Source organism: Antedon bifida, chromosome 10, assembly GCF_963402885.1.
Source record: "Antedon bifida chromosome 10, ecAntBifi1.1, whole genome shotgun sequence".
NCBI lineage: Eukaryota > Metazoa > Echinodermata > Crinoidea > Comatulida > Antedonidae > Antedon > Antedon bifida.
The window spans coordinates 13,227,005-13,246,608 of NC_136235.1; the positions used below are offsets into that span (position 1 = coordinate 13,227,005).

The 19,604-nt window shown below is 34.9% G+C and overlaps 1 protein-coding gene across 3 annotated transcripts; it reads right to left on the reverse strand.

Annotated features, from left to right (window-relative positions):
• Nucleotides 1-629: 629 nt before the first annotated feature.
• On the reverse strand, nucleotides 630-18,652 carry LOC144854147 (uncharacterized). 3 transcript variants are annotated; one of them, XM_078712043.1, is made up of 2 exons: nucleotides 18,495-18,652; nucleotides 630-2,511 (listed from the first exon to the last, which is right to left on the reverse strand). In XM_078712043.1, exon 2 carries the CDS (start codon nucleotides 2,313-2,315, stop codon nucleotides 972-974), a length of 1,344 nt encoding a protein of 447 aa, XP_078568169.1. In that variant the 5' UTR covers nucleotides 2,316-2,511; nucleotides 18,495-18,652; the 3' UTR covers nucleotides 630-971. The 3 variants fall into 3 exon arrangements, with proteins under 3 accessions (XP_078568169.1, XP_078568168.1, XP_078568170.1); XM_078712042.1 differs by lacking the exon at nucleotides 18,495-18,652 and adding an exon at nucleotides 2,859-3,137; XM_078712044.1 differs by lacking the exon at nucleotides 18,495-18,652 and adding an exon at nucleotides 2,635-2,743.
• Between the last annotated feature and the right edge of the window lie 952 nt (nucleotides 18,653-19,604).

Consider the following 19,604-nt stretch of genomic DNA (forward strand, 5'->3'; position numbering starts at 1 on the left):
ACATAATATACAAATAAAAACTTTATTACTGACAGTTGCTTCTCAACGTTTGTATTAATTAATAATTATAACAAATATAATTTTATTTGGACTCATTTTTAAGACAAGTTTCTCCTTCGGAAGTAGGCCTAATTCCCAGGGTGATAATTTTAGTTGACTACATTAATCATCGTGTCTATTTTATTCGTTTCTGTAAACGACAATGTACTATAGTCCTGCGGTACGTACATTTGAAATCGCCAATTTTTTGACGCTGAAATTACTGTGTATTCGAGAACCATCTCGCTTCGCTCGCGTACCATCTAGTGCGTAAAATTCAACTATTATGTCGGGTCAGGTCGAGCCCAAAGCAAAGCACGGCACCCGGAGAGGTTGTAATGTAGTGTTACTCCTTCCAAATTATTTTAGTAGTTCTCGGGTGGGACCCGTCCCGTCCCACCCGAGAACTACTTGCGATTTTTTTCGCAAGTATTCTCAAATGTACTTAGTATACAGTACAAATTACGTCAGAGTAGGGCAAAACATCTCATTATTAAATAGGCTTAAGCTTACACTTTTCGGGTTGGCGAACTTAGTCGTGAACATGAATAGATTTAAATATTCAAGAGAACAACATAGAGAACAATAAATCATAAGAATAAAAGCCTTTATTTTTACAAACTGTTACGTAATATCTTCAGCCTTCAATTGATTTACACATATGCTACGATATGACGTTAACAATGTAGTATAATAAATAAGACAAATTAACATGTGTTTATATTATTATTGAACGTTAATTTACCCCCTAAAATAACCCCCATGCGCACCCAAAATCACCACCTGCACCGTCAGATATTTGTTTCGTCCAAACCCAACTACCCGATAGATGTGTTCTTAGTAGGCCTAACAATTGTTTACAATATCTAATACCACGTTAATATGAATCCTTGTACAGTAGGAATATTACTTGTAATCGTAGTTTTTGTCATTTAGTCCCCCAGTTCATCTGCATCAATATGTACCAATGCAAAAGTAGTCCACGTGTTTATTTCTCTGTCGTAATCAGCACTAAAATCCTTCAGAAGATCTTCACTGGAAAAACACGAGATTTGAGAAGATATGGATGCTGTCGTAGAGCGATTACGTCTGGAGTTTGTGGTCGAAAAAATCTGCCTATACATCGATGGCGATTCTATACTCTTTTCCAAGCCAAGTATATTAAATTCCTTATCGCAAGTACAAACGTTATTCGTGTTATAATTATACGTAGATGAATTAAGTGAGTTATTGTTTTGCTGAAGTAGAACATCTTCAAAGTAAAGAGAATTAGTTTCGCTTAAAGTCCGATATGAAGAGTCAGCAGTGACGCACGGTCCGGGCGATGTTCTCTTCCGCCAACTTATCCCAAAATCGATCTCTTCTAGTGATGTATTGTAGCCTGTATTGAGACTGTTGAGACTTGATGATAATACACCAGTCATGGAAGACACGCTAGCGGCTAAGCTACCACAGTTGGACGGGAATCTACCTGAACTACTTGCTAGAGATAACTGTGAGCTATATTGTAGACATTTTGGATCAAATGGAATGTCTATAGATGGCGATTTATTTGATGACGATTTATTTGATGTCGTTGGTCGTTTGTTCTCTTTAATATGTTTGTATTTAAATTCTTTTGTTGCTGAAATGGTCTTATCTTTGGGAGGAGAGGTTTCACTTTGATGACGCGTCAATGATTCGTGTCTTTTATGCGTTTGTGTTGACGCGTTTATTTCTTGACGGTAACGACTCAGCGTCGCCAGAGAAGCACAAGAAGCTGACCTCTGTTTTGCCGCTTGCACACTCTTCTGCTTTTCTCTGGACGATTTAATAAATATATTATCCTCAGATATGTCTAATCCATCAACGGATAATTCCAGATGTGACGTCACCCGATCAATTTGGTTCAACACGCCTCTAAGTTCAGATGTCACAGAATTTATTTCATAGATAACATTTTCTAAATCCTCTATAACACCAACCACTTGTTTTTTTACCATCCTCTTTTTCCTTTTCTTTGCAAATATTGCGCTATCGACAGAGCGTACTCTTCGTCGTCCCGTTGGCAATGTATCCGAGCTTTGGTTTAGAGTTTCAGGATGTGCTGACGTCACATTTTGCAGCGCATCCCTGTGCGTCGTCAAGTCTTTTGACGAAGATGTAGCTTTTCTTTCTCTGCTTGATTTCTTTCCTTTAACGGATTTATCACGTTGTCTGCTTTTAGTTGCAACATTGTCTTCAGACACAGACTCCTTGATATCTGCCGTTGGGGCAACCACCTGCCCGGCTTCCATTACAACGTTACCTAGCTTGAACAACACCAATATGCATCACTCCTGGCCTTCACAACATGCACATATATATATTAATCTCTAACGCAACCCCTTTTCGTTGATGGTATGAAACATCCGATCAGCAGCAGCTCCGTCCTTCATAGCCGTACACGTTTAATCTGCAGCATGGGTGTTTTCACATTGCTTGTACAACAATCTGCAAAAGAAAATGTCAGACGCATGATTAATAATATAATTGATTCACATGGGAACTAACATACGGAAAATGTAAATGAGAGTTTGTTCTCTAGATCAATTTCAAATTTACGTCAATCCTCACTTTACACGTCAGTGACACCACGATTAGATAGGACACACTATTTACGCTCGCGTCACAAATTCGGATACATTGTTTGTTACGTACGTAAATTTGCGTTTATTATTTAATCAACGACGTTAAGTTTAGCCTACAAAACGATTTGGCAGAAACAGGCCAATGCAATCCATTGCTCTGTACGTCACCGCACCTGAACAATTTGCATATCGTTTAGTTTAGTACCGTACCTGACGTGATTGTTTAGGCTTCTTTAGGCTTACAAAATACCCACAGCTATTCAGTCTTTCTTGGAATACAATTTTGTTAAAATTCTCTACTTGTTTCCTTTATACAGTACAAACAGACTGAACTCAGCAACTCGCTTGTTAGCGTGATTTCTAAATCCACTGGATAACATGAATACAATTTCGACCCGACAGACCAGGTGTGACATGCTACACGGATCGCTAAACATCCGGATCTATAGACACAATCTAGTTAAATACTGTTTCATTATTTTCGCGTCAAAAGTCAAATTAAGTATATAATTTCCGCTGGAATGTTGAGTGCCGCTATGCTTGCTTGGTTTATATTGTAGAATAAAGGTGAATAAAAGGCGTATAGTTTACACAGTTCAAACATCAATTAAGGCTAGACTTTAAACGATGGACCGTATAATTAGTAATATGCTACAGTAACGTCACGCACTGTTTGCACAATTTGTTAAAATTAGTATAATATCACCATTAACCCAATAATCTTTTGACTACATTCTATGTTAAGTAAATACATCTAATTTGCAAGGAGTATGGCGGAAATGAAAAATCTTCATTTTCAGATTTTTATTAATACTCCTCCTCAGGACCTGAATGTGTGTACAGTATCATTTTAAACCCTCATGCGGTTTAAAAGCATACGCTTTACGCACATGACATGCTTTTTTAAAGATCAGTTACAGATGGCGCACATTTACACATTAAATACTATAGCTTCTTGCTGTCGTTTCGTTTATGTAACAAATTACCTATCTGGTCTTACTGACGTCACCGCTTTATGAATATCCAAGTTTGACATTGCATTAAGCGGTATTGATATAGAAAATTGTCGATACATAACTAAAATTTAGAATATTAAAAATTAAGAAATACTCTTTATGTATTATCGTTTGACAGAGTTAATCATAAATTACGAGCATGCACGTCAGTAGGCATCCATAAGTTCAGTACTTGAGTTTATGTTTACGTTTTATCAAATTAGTAATTATTCGAGTATATATTATATCATAGCAAAGGAGAACATAACTCCCCATAGATACTGTTATAAAACGTTGATATTGATTACATTACGTTGCATGGACAAACATCTTTCACAAGATCTGAAGCGCTTCACATGGACCAATCATCTATGATTAGTAGATGGACCAATTATGGAGACGATCTTTTTATTGACCATCATCTGGAGGTGATCTTTACATGGACTGATCATCTGGTGATGATTACATGGACTGATCATCTGATGATGATTACATGAACTGATCATCTGGTGATGATTACATGGACTGATCATCTGGTGATGATACATGGACTGATCATCTGGAGATGATCTTTACATGGACTGATCATCTGGAGACAGACGGTTGTTGTTCGTGGACAAAACCTCTGGAGATGATCTTTACATGTACCTGTCATCCGGAGATGATCTTTATTACATAGACTGATCGTGGAGATGATCTAAGTTACATGGACTGATCATCAAAGAGATGATCTTTAAGTGGACTGATCGTGGAGATGATCTTGACATGTACCAATCATCTGGAGATGATATTTACATGTACAATATTAATATATTATTGCTATACTAACATAAATTGATTAAGGTAGCAAGTATGAGCGAAAAAGACCTAGCACCTCATTTGTAGTCGCCTAGACGACTTCGAATGGCACCAACAATAGTGTCGAGGAAGTGTGAGGAATGTAATTTATATGTAGGCCTATAGTAATACATTAATAACTACTTCAAAGCAAACCAAGGTAGGTTATCATCAATAACATTCATCCTCAACCCCATCAACAAAGTGAACATCAATCAGTAGGACTACAGTAAAACGATTAGCTTCAGTTCCTGTGGATAACAAGTTTAGAGTGCTCGCGATGAAAACCTAACTTAGTAAACATGGTTCGATCGGAAAGTTGACATGTAATATTTATTTACGTATTCCCCCTCAGGAAATCACCGATCAACGAATTAACGGTATTAGATTACTCGACACTGTCCCGATTGGTAATTTAATAGTAATTCTCAAATAAATTATGAAGCATTTACAACAGTAAAAAGCTTGGTTACGAGAGTTGACCAATGACAAGCGACAGGATAGTTTATTTATCTCTTGTGATTGGTCAAATCACTTATTCTAATTTGGACGCAAAGCAAGTAATCGCAACGGCGTAATGGACCATTCGAACGGTCGCCTGTGATTGGTCAACGCAATTGCGTTGCACCTACGTCTTTGTGTTACATGTCTAAGTGGGAATACTGTACAGAAGAAAGTAAATTGTTTACTAAAAAGGCAAATAGAGGCAGACATTCCAGTGTACGAATTGTGACTATACAGTAAACCGGTAAAAATAAAAAAGCTTGACATAAATCTTAGTCGCAACCTCTTCGCCTTCGCCCGTATTCTCAGTTGAGAGATTCACCTCAAAACCGTTTTACACAATTATTTATAGGCCTAGCATTTTCTTTTTAAGCTATCGTTAATTATAGAGACAATTTAATTAATTGAAATAAAAAGAACTACGCTAATAATATAACAGAAGGGTTAGACATACGATAGAAGCAATTAAGATTCACAGATCGAAGCCGAGCAGACAGCATAATCTTCGTCATCAATTTGCCGCTAATTCTAACTGCTTAAGTCTCTTTATGGATTTATTTCAATCCTCGTTAACCGATAATAATTTAATCACTTAGTGGAGTATCTGAATATCGCACGTCATGTTGATATCTGATGCCATCTTTTAAAGTATACGGTGACTTGATAAACAACATAATTAATAAAGTTATTAGTTAATTTGTCAAGCATAGTCACCACCAAAATACGAGTCTACGCTATTTTAGGTTGTGAAGATGGGGTTCTTAGTTTGGTTCTATAGAAAAAGTAGCCGATTATCGGTACTGTATCTATTTCCGAGGTATTATAGGAATATTTGGTAATGCAACATCACATGTTTTAGTTGTAACCTATCCTACCTTAACCTAACCTTACTTGATACAGGCACCACATGTGATATAAATGAGATTCTGTATTACCAAATATTCCTATGATATACTTCGGAAATAGATAGTATAGGCCTTCCCAAATACCTTATGTTATTGTCTGTAAGCTATAGTCAGTTTTAGCTTCCCGATTATTATATAATATAGATCATTTAGTTAAATTGATTTAGATTGTAACATGCGCTGTGGATGGGAACCGTCGATTGACACAGTCTCGCAGTTTATAGTACGGTGTCATGTCATACGAGGTTAGAATGCATAATAAACCATCTCTTTAAAAGTAAAATCAGTACTGTACATTTCTATTTGGCGATTGTAAACCGTCAATAGCCAGACGATACAGAATGTTGATAAACAGAATGATCGATTTATTGCGATTTTTAAGGCGGGTATACACTGTGTTATTGAACTCAAATGGCGTATATTAGGCCTATAATGTAAACATCTTTCTTTATGCTGAAATACCGTATATTTACAATTGATAATCCAACAATGGATAGCATAGAAGCCTATCGCTTCGTTTAGTTACTCATGTTTTCTTTTTTTCCTCGTAAATATTTTCTCTTTTGTTTTTTGGACCGCTCCGCATATGTGATTATTGCCACCGATTTAAAGGTCATACAACAAAATAATATAATATTATATACTGTAAAGACCAACATTTTCGCGGCCCTAAATTTTCGCGATTTGAGTTTATTGTCATCTTCTACAATTTGGTGAACTAACTGGCGAATGTATTTCAATACAGTATATATATATATCAACAAATATATATACAGTACCGTGTGATTATCATTATAGGTTATGAATAATTTTCGATTAAATGCACAATTACTCACTAAACACGGTAATCGGCTTTTTATCACACAACTCGATTGTCCTGCAGTATGCTTTTATCAGATAAATCGATCTATTATGAACAGACCATTTATTTTAAATACATGGTATGAAAATAGTTATCAATATATAAATATTTATTTTAGTGATTCACGCACAAACGCGCGGCCGATATCGAGACAAAACGAGAAACGCGTCACAAAAACAGGTTCGCATGATCTTTAACGCGTTTTGAATGAATGGTGTAATAATCGATCAAAACAAATCTGGTTAGGTTCACACAAACAAATCCAAAGAAGAGTTTTGTATTGTGAACGCGTTGTTACATTAGTTTGTATTACAGAACCTGAATTATTCGATTGACGCGTTTGTAATGTGTTTAGACGGGTTGATAACTGAATCATTTGACGCATTCTGAGATGACAACCGCGTCATGTACAGTATTACTAATATTATTACTAATAATACCAATAATTAGCATATGAGACACAGAGTAATGTATCTTATGGCCTACGCGTCCCAAGCAAAAATTATACAGTCTAAATCCGCGTAAAGTATAGCGTAGCCTAGTACTAGGGAATTTATTTTAAAAACGTTTTATTTGTTTATCCATTACACTTTTGACGTCATAGTTGGATGTTGATTTAAACCATGCATAATTATGCTTCCATTCCCATTTTTTAAAACCAGCTTTTAAATAGTGTACCGTATGTAACCAAACAATTTACTTCAATTTCGCTTGTTCATGTAAGTAATTCGTAAAAATTACTTGAAAGCTAAATAATAGACAAAACGAAGGTCAGATGAATTGGATAAATGAAAGAAAGTTTGTAAATAGATAAATGGATGTGAATTAATGGATGATAATGGACGATGGGCTGACGGACGTTGATGACGTGGAGGGATACGAATGCACAATTATGGGTGAATAAATGAACAAATGAGATGAAGACCACAGAAACGTATAACCAAGACAATCTATTGAACAGGACACTGAGCTCGCCTTGCCAAGACAGGAACTCATAACAGGCATTTGATCTTATGTCTGGCTGCGACACAATACAAACAGTGTACTGTACTATAATTCTCCGCGCGTATGTTATGGGCGTGTGACTGATCGTGTCGCAGCCACAGATAACCCATTGATCCCCGGAGCTCACCATCCTTTTGTTAGATTGCCTTGCGTATACGTAACGATATAAATTAGTATCAAAATAGTATATTAATAATTGTTACATGTTTACCTGTATCATAGACCATAACCCTTAACCTAAACCTTCCATAATAGGCCTACATAATGTTAAATACTTGAATGCTCAGTATTACGGAATTTGCCTATCACTGGACATATACTGCCACATGTGGAGATACAATTACACTGACAATCGGATATTGTTTGAATTAAATTTAGGACTATAATATTAATAGTAAAGTATCAATATATCAAATGAATCGCTGGTCACCAGCTGGCAATCAAGAATTTCATTTCATAGACGAACTTGTGAAGTGCAATTGCTAACGCTGGGAAGTAATTAGACCATGCAATGTGTTATGTCACGCTTTACCTATACACATTAGCCTCTCTCTCTCTGATGAAGATGTTGCTAATGATAAAGTAGAAACAGATACAACTATTTGAAATTGAAATATGATTGACACGGATGATATCGATCGAATTTAAACGACTTTTACTATGCAAAATGTTAATATAGGCCTATCATCGAAAACCGGAATACGGTATAATAATGAGAATACGGAATACTATAGAAGAAAATTTTATTTATTTGTTATCACCCTACAGTGACCTTTTTATCACACTTGGTTTTTTTTATTCATTACTTTTTATATTTATAATTGTTTGAGCTTGTCAACGAAACGAATTTCCTTTTATAAATTTCTGTTTTCTGTATTCTGTATAACATATAGGCCTAATATAATATACATGCAAAAATCAACAAACAAGACAACATTTAGATATTAGTGAAATTAGACAAAACCTTATGGCGGAAACATGCAAGCTAATAAAAAAAATATCACAGAACCATCAACTTTACACAATGAGTGGTAACATTTAGGCATAAAAATGAATTATTATTTATTTTAAGGTGTTCTTTTTGTTGTTAGTTAACAAATATTTACACTACCTTTGAAGTTATATATTAATAACTGTAAACCTGATGATGCTGTCATTCGGTTTTACGACACAAAGCGTCATACTGAATCATCAATCTCTCCGCGACCGTCAACATGATCTTTGCGCTGCTAATTATTGTTAGGCCGACTGATGTAGAATAGAATATTTCAGGCATTCTATTATTCTGAATTTTAGGCCTATTTCATCCTAGGAATCGCGTGTAATGTTTAAAGTCAGCGTAGTGGGCCTACAGTAAGTCTTGGTTCCAGACGGAGTTTTGACTTAATATTAGTACACATTATAAGTATTTTGGCACATATGGCGTTTCATACGTATACTACTTAAGCTTGTATTTTCAGAAAAAAATCGAAAAAATAAATAAATAAAAAAGACAATAAATACAGACTTTGGCAATTCTAGCCTACAGTACATGAGCTTCAGAGCTTCTACGAACTGTGAATATTACCGTATAGTCTGATGATTATTAATTCGTAAATTGAGACTTTTGGTGTGACTAAATCTTTTGTCATTCTCATTGAGTAACTAATGTTAAACAGATGGCTAAGCATTTTATGCATAATTTTAAACAATTAATAATTCATTTCTACTGAATTTAATTATGCAATATGCGGGTTTTTTACTGCATGCATTCATACATGTGAGTAGGCCTATACAGGACCGGCATTCTGGAAAGGTTTTAAACAACATTTAAAATTATCCAACACTTTGCATCCAAATTGTGGCGAAAATGGTGTCCCACACTTTCCCCAACTTTGCTGTGCTCAGTTCGTTAACCACAGGGTATCAACATTACTGTACATTATGTACTGGGAAGGTTAAAAATACATTTTAAAAAATCATTTGGGTATCCTTGAGCAGGACCTATAAATGTATAAATCCATTCTTTGAGTAACAGTCAAATAAACAACATTATTATATACAATATTATATTCATGAATTGTTTTATTCCAGGCTACGTTAATCTATTTATAAAAGATTGTTACGGTAATTATGGTGGATTAATCTCATCCTATTCGTTTAGTGGCCGAGCGAAATAATTCGATTTATTTAGATAAGTAAAATCTGCTCTGTAGGGAAATTATCAATCGCTTGAATAAATGATACTACACAATAATTTAATTTCTAAAGGTTAATAAATCGAAAAGTATGCTGAATGTTCACCATCAGGATTATAATGCTTGCGTTCCGCACGGAATTGGACGTAATTGCAACGTAAGTGATTTGTCCAATCACAAGCGATGGATTATTCGACCTGTTGCTTGCCATTGGTCAACTCGTTTGCGTTGCGTCTACACACATTGCAGTGCATTGCACGGATGCAATGAGTTATTAATATGTATTGCAAAGGAACGCAGCCAATACAACATAGAAGTAAATATGGCCTGCACAGTTATTATATCGAAAAGTATTTTGTGGTATCATTTACAGTGTTATTAGGTTATCCAAATAAATGAAAAATAGGTTATAAGAAGAAAGTTAATATAACCGTCAGTGTGTTATTGCCGAACTTGGCCTGTAGCAGTATTATCACTGTACTGTGTATCTCATTCATTAAAAGCCATGTTACAAACATATACTTAACTCCCTAAAGCATTATCGGTTATGTTGCAGTTCAGAGTAATAAGCTTGTTGGCGTTCTCCTATAAATAATGTACTGCTGTAGTAACCGGGTGGAGAAAGAACACATTTAATATCGTATAAAGATAAAAGAGACATAAATATATAGCAAAGTATTTGTATAGAAGGACTGATGAAATAATGAATGTTTATGAGCGGAATGGTACAAAATAATGTCACGAGGTGAATGATGTTATATTTCCACGAGGTACTATTGCACGCCATGTGACCCACAATCGTCCAATTAAATCATAATGTTTGATAACGCATACCGTTGTTTAAAAACAATATAGGTCTCATAAACGTTTTTTTCTCACTTAAAACGCGATGGCTTACCAATTGTGACACAGGCACATATCCAGATGTTTCGACTGTGGTAGAATAGGAACGAAAATTGATACAGTATTAAATGCTCAAGATTGGCAGACACAATCCTCGTCTTGGGCCTACCTGCCTCAAACCAAATATGAAAATAATAACATTCAGAATTGTGTACCGTTCTTGAAATTCGTTTATCGTATAAATACAACTTATGGGTGTGTGGGGCGGATGATTAGATAAATATAAGAAAGAACATTTTGGAAGCTTCATGAAATTATAATTAATTTTATAGGCATTGTCTTTTATCCCGTCGATCTCTTTAGCTGAGGCCTTAGTCTGCCGTCTATATATTTTAATATGTTTGTTAATATCAGGCAGGTTCAGTGAATGAGCTGTGAAGTATGTATGTATTGCTACTTACATTATACAAAATATATCGATCGTTTAAAGGAAATAAAAAACTAGAACATAATGATATTACTACCGTATTCCATAGCTTTATAACGTTGGAGCTTATATAATCTGTAGGCTTTTTTCAATGCAATAAAACTTATAGTCGGGTTATGTGGGTTAGATGGAATTTAGATGTAGGTCACCCAACAAGTAAACTGTTAATTTAGAAGGCTAGAGATTCTATTGAGTGGAGGTAGGCCTTCCCCTCAATTTGCACAATTTGTTTGTTGTCTGTTTTTTGTTCGATAACCCTTTCTTTGACTGGTGAGTTTTCTAAAATAAAAATATTTAATTAATTACATAATAAAATAAAATAAATACGTTTTTTCAGTCATTGTCAGTATATATTATGAATATGCTAGAAGTAGGCCTCAGTCACACCAGGATGTGATGTGATACGGTACTGTATAATGCGCTACGCACGCATGACGATAAGTAATGAGGGATGATAACAGTTAACGATGCAGTACGAACACTGACCTTGACATTGAGTACACGTACGTTCAGATAATGAGATAATTTGAATGAGATACGACGCGTTCACACGACAAAATGTAATGTTCTAATAAAATGTGCAAACGGGTAAAGTACGGACAATTATAGCTTCACGGTAACTCAACATGTCAATACATACGTGTTTATTTGAGACATACTTTACGTACTGTACGTATAGCCTACTTAAATGTTTTGAAATGAATAGGATGTTATACAAATTCCATTTGTCACATATTGTTGCTAAAAACGTATGTGAACGGACCTGGTATGTAGCACATACCAGACAGTACCATACTGTTGGTGTGGAGTTTATAAGCGTGACCGTACATTGGCGTTATCAACGATGTAAAAGGGTCAATGGCCAATATTGGTTTATCCGGGTAAACTAGGCACGACATATAGCAACATTTTAATCCCATATCAATTTGACAATTGCAATCATGCGCATATACTAGACAAACTTTTTAAAAACATATTCGAACGTGTCGTCTATTTATAGATTGATTGTCAAGAAAAATATCGTTTGCCACCATTTTGAATCCCACAATGTGCTTTGAAATATTTCTTTAAGTGCATTGTTTAACCTGCCGGAAAATTGCACATTTGTGTTTACGGGTACTTCAAATGAAATAATAAAATATGATAATAAAATTATATTAAACGATTCAAGCACAAATATGTTTACATATTATTCACGAATTACAGTACACACAAAAATGATTTAGGAATGCATCAATAAGTGAATGTTAAACCACTAAACAACAGATGTGTGTCCTAGTTCCAGATATCATTAGATGATTCGAATAGAATACAACAATTTTCTGTATTATTCTCGTCATGGTTTGTGACGGCTTACCGTTCCAAAGGGAACTATTCGAATGAACTTTAGACAACCTTCAGGGAATGTTAGAGATTGTATACATATAGAAATGACTGATTTTTATCACCATTACAGCTTCTTTATGCCTTGCGAATAAAAAGATGTCATGTGAAATGACAATTATAAAATACTTCTTTTTTACTTCAGTGAATAGGGCCTACAGTACCGTACACGGTCAATCACCACGATACACAATCTGTCTACTAACAGTAATTTCAATGTAAATCTTTATTTAAAAGTAGGCCAATATAAAGAGGTTCTCACACTTAATTCTCCTCCATGTTGTGCGTACCGGTCGTGTGTAATTCATTTTACCTCTTCGTCGCGTAGTTTCAGAGATATCGTGTATTAAAAGTATTTAGTAAACGGCCAGACTCGTTTCTGTGACTTCAGATAGTCAGTTAGACTCTATCGAGTGACAGCTGCAGAATCGGGTGGTAGCACGGTTTTAGGCAATGGACAATCAAGCAGCAATGTTCACCAGATTCATTTGTTTATTTGTCCAGTACTACGGGTACTATAATCAGTGTCACATGCATTATCACATATGACGACTGTTAATGTTTGATTAGGCCAATGTAAATGATGTGTCAAATGTGATACATTATGTGACACTATAATATCGGCCTAGATACTGTACCGATAATCGACTATTTGAATCCATTACAATATTCAATTGATTTGATGATGTAGCACATTAGATTACTGTACATTTACTGCTAGACTGTATCAAGTTTGTCTTTTGTGATTCCGCTTCAATTATTTTATGACAGGTTTTTAGAAAGAGTTTGTAAGAGCATTGCAATTCTAATATTCTGTAGTTGACTCCGCCATAAGGTTACTGAAAGCTGGGTCGGTGTACTCTCGAGCTTATTTATTATTAGCATTTTATAGTAAACTTTATATGATGAACTCAACGCTGTACACTCTTATAAACGTGAGAAAGTCCTAGATATTCACAGAAGAAATCACAAAAATAGGAAAACGGACAATTCCCTATCCGCTGCACAGGTGATCCGCTGTGTAGCAATGGTAACACAAAAGTTAGCTAAATCGAACAACCAAGAAGGTATCTTTAAATATACCGGAGATTAAACATAAGGACTAATAAGGTTGCTTTAGTAAAAAAGTACATGCAACATTGACATTGCTCCGTACATCTTTAACAATCAACACGTCACTGATGTGTTGAGTCAGACATGTTTAGAATGTATTTAGAGCCTAAACATGTTCATATCTAAACATGTTTAAGGCTAAATGTGTGGAAAAAGTGGGTACAAAATAGATGTTTAAAATCTAAACACTATTTTTACAGTGTAGAACTTACTGTATGTGTACTCCAACTATACTAGAGCTTGGTTTTAATTTTTCAGGCTACAACACATTAATTTATAATTTTGGTTGGTATTTCAGTTTATTTTTAGACATGCGACGTCATATGTTCTTCGAAACAATCTAGTATGACATTACGATCAGTCGAGTTAAAAGCAACATTTAATCTAAAACATGTCTTATTGTAAGAAGTGAGACGATTACATTAAACCCTTCAAGTCTGTTATTTCTTTTTGTACCGCTGCTGAAAGTAGATCTATGCCGTCAAATATTACTCTCTGATTATCAATATTTCATCTTGTTTTTCCAACACTTAGCTAGCCTTATAATTCCTTTCATAACCTTTCCAAGAATAATAATATAAGATTGTGTAGCTTCATTCATTGTTGATCAAAAATTATAATTATTACACTGTCTTCTATACATTCTTGAACAAGGTATCACTATAAATAAACCGTGTTTAGATTTAGGCCTACTTTTTATCTGTACCAGGCTTCCGTAACACACAAATCGCCAGCGAATATATAACACGTAACACGCGTCCGTACACTTTACTTAAGCTTGATATGATTCTTAGCTAGGAGGCAACGAAATTAGGACGTGAGAACGCAAATAATTTGACCAATCACGAAGCGATGGATAGTTATCCATCGTATTGTGATTGGCCAAATTACTTACGTTGCGCTTACGACCTTGTGTTGTGAGCAAGGTTTGTAAAAACGTACAGGCCTGTATAAACAAATTGACAAGAATAATTGCAAACGGTACCGTCTTCCATTCCGTGAAACGTAACAAGTGTGACTGTATAGCTTTACTGACGACACTAGTGTTTAGATCTTAAACGTATGAAGAATGAATGAATTAATTTTGTACCCACTTTTTCCACACATTTAAAAACACGTAGTTACATTTTTAGCGTGTTTAAAACCTAAACGTATTTATAGCTACATGTTGTTTTCCTCTACTCGTTTAGCATTCCAGATGTCACTATTTTGCTCAGTCAACATGTTTAGGTACGTGTTTAGCGTTGTGTGCATACGATTTTACTGTGGCGGATAAAAGCTCCACACATGAGCTCCACACACGGCAATCAAACACGTTTAAAACCTAAACTTGTCTTTATATTGCTCCACATGTTTAACAATCAACGCATCACTGGTGTGTTGAGTTGGATACAGACTACATGTTTAGAATGTATTTAGAACCTAAACATGTTCAAGGCTAAATGTTGAAAAATGTGGAAAAAGTATAAATAGGTCTAGTGTACGTTTCATTGTTTGGCCATGCATATTATCGTTTAGATGTATAAGTACAGAATCATCGATTTAAAACTATAATTAATATTATGTTACATATTCAAATGCAAATTCAGAATTGGAATTGCAATAACTACAAAATGACTAATGAAGAAGAACATTAGATTAAGATAGAGAGATAGTAACCTAATAGTGATCATTAGATAACATGCAAATACAATTATTTCTTCGCTGCCCTACTATCATTTATATTATAAATATCATAATGATAAATATTATCACATGCTTATACCATAATATGATCTTCTTTCCTCGCACTGTGAGAGAGTGGAATGAAGAATGTGAAGACCATCACAACAAAATAATACTATAGATGCTCCATTTCAGACAGAGGTTTAGATGTAAATTCGGACATGACAACCCCGCCAACTCGAGTCACCCTCTTGTAAAAATAAATAAAAAACATAACAGAAAAATAGATAAATAAATAAAATAATATATGAAATAAATCAAAACAATCCAAACCAAAATCATCTGTGAATACTGGCACCACACCAACTAGTTCCGTAATAATCAACATGATTGTGGGAACTCATAACGATGAAGAAATTAACATCGTCTTTTTGTACAGTATTTGTCTTACAGACTAAAATAGTTTCCTATTATAGACAGACTGTTAAAATTACTTCTATTTATAGACCTCAAATCGATATTATAATAATTTCAAATACGAATAATGTATTAATGGTACAGTATTTTAAATTATCTTTTAATGTTTAGAGGATAATACTATACTGCATACGTCATCATTGAATCGATTTTTAGAGGTTACATAAAATAATATTCGCACGTAAAGAGTGTCACCAGCGGCGCCGAAATATCCGTAGGCGCCGCGCCGCCTACTCACTTTCACACCGCACGACGCGCGTTAAAACATCGGATGGAAATTGTTCTAAATTATGCTGATAGTTTGAGTGCCTGTGACTAGGTTGTTAATGTAGTTTATGTATAAGATTCGATACGAAAAATTACGAATAATAGTAACCGTTAAAGAAAATGTATAATGTCGTTAAATTGGAGAAATTACCACGGAACGTGCTTGTCTGGGATTCATCTAAGATGGGAAAACGCACGTCCTTCTGTTTCAGGATTAATTATTTCGATCTCGGAATTAATATGGTTATAGATTGCTGTACGAGCAAACAAAAACAATTTTAATTTACAGTATTTAGAATTAAAATAAATATATATAAATAATAAAGTTGTACTGTAAATTTAGTATTATTTAGTATTTCATTTTAGTGTTATTGTACTATTGTATAAATCAATTGCTTATATCGAAAGTACCATTTGGAACGTATACGATGTTTTATAATTTCTGACGATATCATGAAATCATACATTTCAAAAATACAAATATGGGGCATGGCTTCATCCAAAATGTGGCGCGGAAAGTTTGGGAAGCAGCTGCTTCGTTTATTTAGAGATTCATAACTGGTTACATGAAAATCACCAATTGTTTCTTTTATAATAAATGATTATAGTTCGTTAACTTTGTTTAATGATACATGTTTACGTTAAGTTGTACTTAAAACCTTGAAATACTGGAATGGTGTCCGGCGGGGTTTAGTTTTATACAAACCCCGAAACCAGTTCTAGAAGTACCGGGATAGTGTCCGGCGGTGTTTATTTTTTACCAACCCCGAAACCAATTCTAGAAGTACCGGGATTGTGTCCGGCGGTGTTTATTTTTTACCAACCCCGAAACCAGTTCTAGAAGTACCGGGATGGTATCCGGCGGTGTTTATTTTTTACCAACCCCGAAACCAGTTCTAGAAGTACCGGGATGGTGTCCGGCGGGGGATAGTTTCACTGTTGTATGATCATTCACTTGACCTAACCCACCACTAATGAAATTCAATTCATGAATAGATAGCCTCATGTTTGTACCGCTTGAATCAATCACATTGTTATATGTATGATAGAGGTGATAAATTGGTCATTATTGTATGACTCATGTTTGATTAAACCATAGTAATTCCATGATAAGTAACATTTTGTAAACTTTGATCTGTGGGCTCCTATTGTCTATGAACACAACAATCTGATATGATTCAAAGGGGCTCTGATCGATTAAAATACATTTTGTCTAATTTGTAAACATTTGGCCTATTAAACAAAATGTTTGTGACATAAGTTGGCCTATTCAAAATAATAAGAAGTACCGGGATGGTGTGCGGCGGACCCTCTATAGTTTCTGTCTTAACCTAATAGGAAAAAAATGTTTGTGACATAAGTGGGCCTATTCAAAATATGCAAGCTAAGCATGTTCGTTCTCTGTACAAGGGCCAATACACAAACGAGCGGTAACGGTAATAAAATATGAATCTATAGTGATTTTATACACACAACGCGGAGCGGACGGTTTCCGCTCAGATTCTCCTACGTGGGACAAACTACGCGGTTTTCCGCTCACCTTTACCGCTCGTTTGTGTAAATTGGCCTTTAGACCTACATTTTTAGATACAATCTTGAGTCTCTCTCATTCCTTTGACAATGTTAATGTAAATTGGAATAATAGTTTACGATACCGAGTCGTCGGAAATTAGAATTAATTGTCGATGATAAACTGACAATTGCATAGACGTGAAACGGCAAATTAGCTGGAGAAGAATGTTATAGTCTTGGACATCTGCTTTCAGAAATAATAATAACAGCGCGGGATTAATAGCAATGCTTGATTACCATAGTCCATCCAATTATATTAACACCAATTTATGATAAAATTAAAGTCTATTTACGACAAAGGCACCGATCTGACACCGGGGAAAAACCCCTAAAACTGGGTTACTAACTTAATAAATTTAGGATTTGCTGTCAAAGTGAAGGAGACAATGTGTTCCTCATGTATATATCCCATGATCTGGTGGTGGCCCCAGTGTTATGAATGACTCCAGTAGATAATAAGGTGAAATTACTCTTACTCTCTAATAATAGTCCTTATTTAACTGGGGCGATATTTATTTTATCATCATGATGTGCGCCATAAATAAAATCATGCCCTTGATCTTTATACTAAAACCGCCAACATCGTGTATTATTAACACTTTTCAATGTCATGTCACAGATAAAATAATTCGTAAAATAATTAGACCAACATAATAATACCGTAATAGCTTCCGATTGCAGTTTCAATAAAACATTCATGAATTAAAAGTGATAGTCTTATTATAAATATAATATACGTATAGTTAAAACTTACCTTGCGTAATTTTGTTGCATGCGCAAAACTAATCCAAAATCAACAAACCGACAGAGCCTATTATTAAATGATTATCCTTCAAAATTGAGTAGATTCTATCCTGGGGAGTGCTAAATGCTACAACAACCCCTACAACCGGCTACTAACTTGACTGCTGAATGAATGTATCTAATGAAACCATTCATGTGCTTTCTCACTTTTATTATCCACCATTCAATAGTGACTCATTCATTGTGAGAGGTGTTTTTTTTTCTAGAGGGCGTTAACACAATGTGGAATTCCACACTTGTCGATGTTTCTGTTCTTACACAATAGGTTCTTAATTATGTGATAAAGAGTGGGTAATTTAAGCGTATTTTCTTTTAAACAGATACTTGCTTTTTTTTTGTAGCTACTTTTCACGATTTCTATAGGCCTAAGGTCTGTCTGCTCAAGAAATATGGCCGCTCGGGTGAATGAAAAAGTAAGCACATTTAGTCTACGTTTTGACTGCATTTTCGACTTATAAATACTTGTAAAAAGATAAATATTTTGGCACATCATGGTGTTTATTTACAGAATTTAAACGCCGGTGATGGACTTTAAAACAATACTACAGACTTGTGCAATTAGGTAGCTACAAGAATGACGCATATAGGCCTAAGACCTATTGTTTGTAAATAGTTTATTTGACATCTTACATTAATATTTGGCTATCTTACTTTTCTTTCCCACCGGCGTTAGTCCTTGACTTAATATTTAATTACTGTATTTAGGAATATTGAGTTATTAATTATATACGTCGGAAAAAATATTCTTGAAATTGAAATTTTAGCCCATCCTTCCTTGCGCCTGCCTGAAGAACAGACATTTCGAAGGCAATACAATTTTAAAACCTATTTTCCACTAGGCGAATTTGTTCGCGCGAATCGAAAGCGTCAGCTTATACGCATGCGTATTCATGTTTCCATCTTCCAACCCTCTCTACACGCATGCGTACAAGCTGACGTTTTCGATTCGCGCGCGAACAAATTCGCCTAGTGGAAAATAGGCCTACAAACAACCGGGACAAGACTAAATTATAGTTTTTTTAACTTTTGAAAGTTAAATTGGGTTATCATTCCCTTCCAA

Coding starts and splice junctions, on each gene's coding strand:
- LOC144854147 (XM_078712043.1), bottom strand. CDS start 2,315: ATGGAAGCCGGGCAGGTGGTTGCCCCAACGGCAGATATCAAGGAGTCT.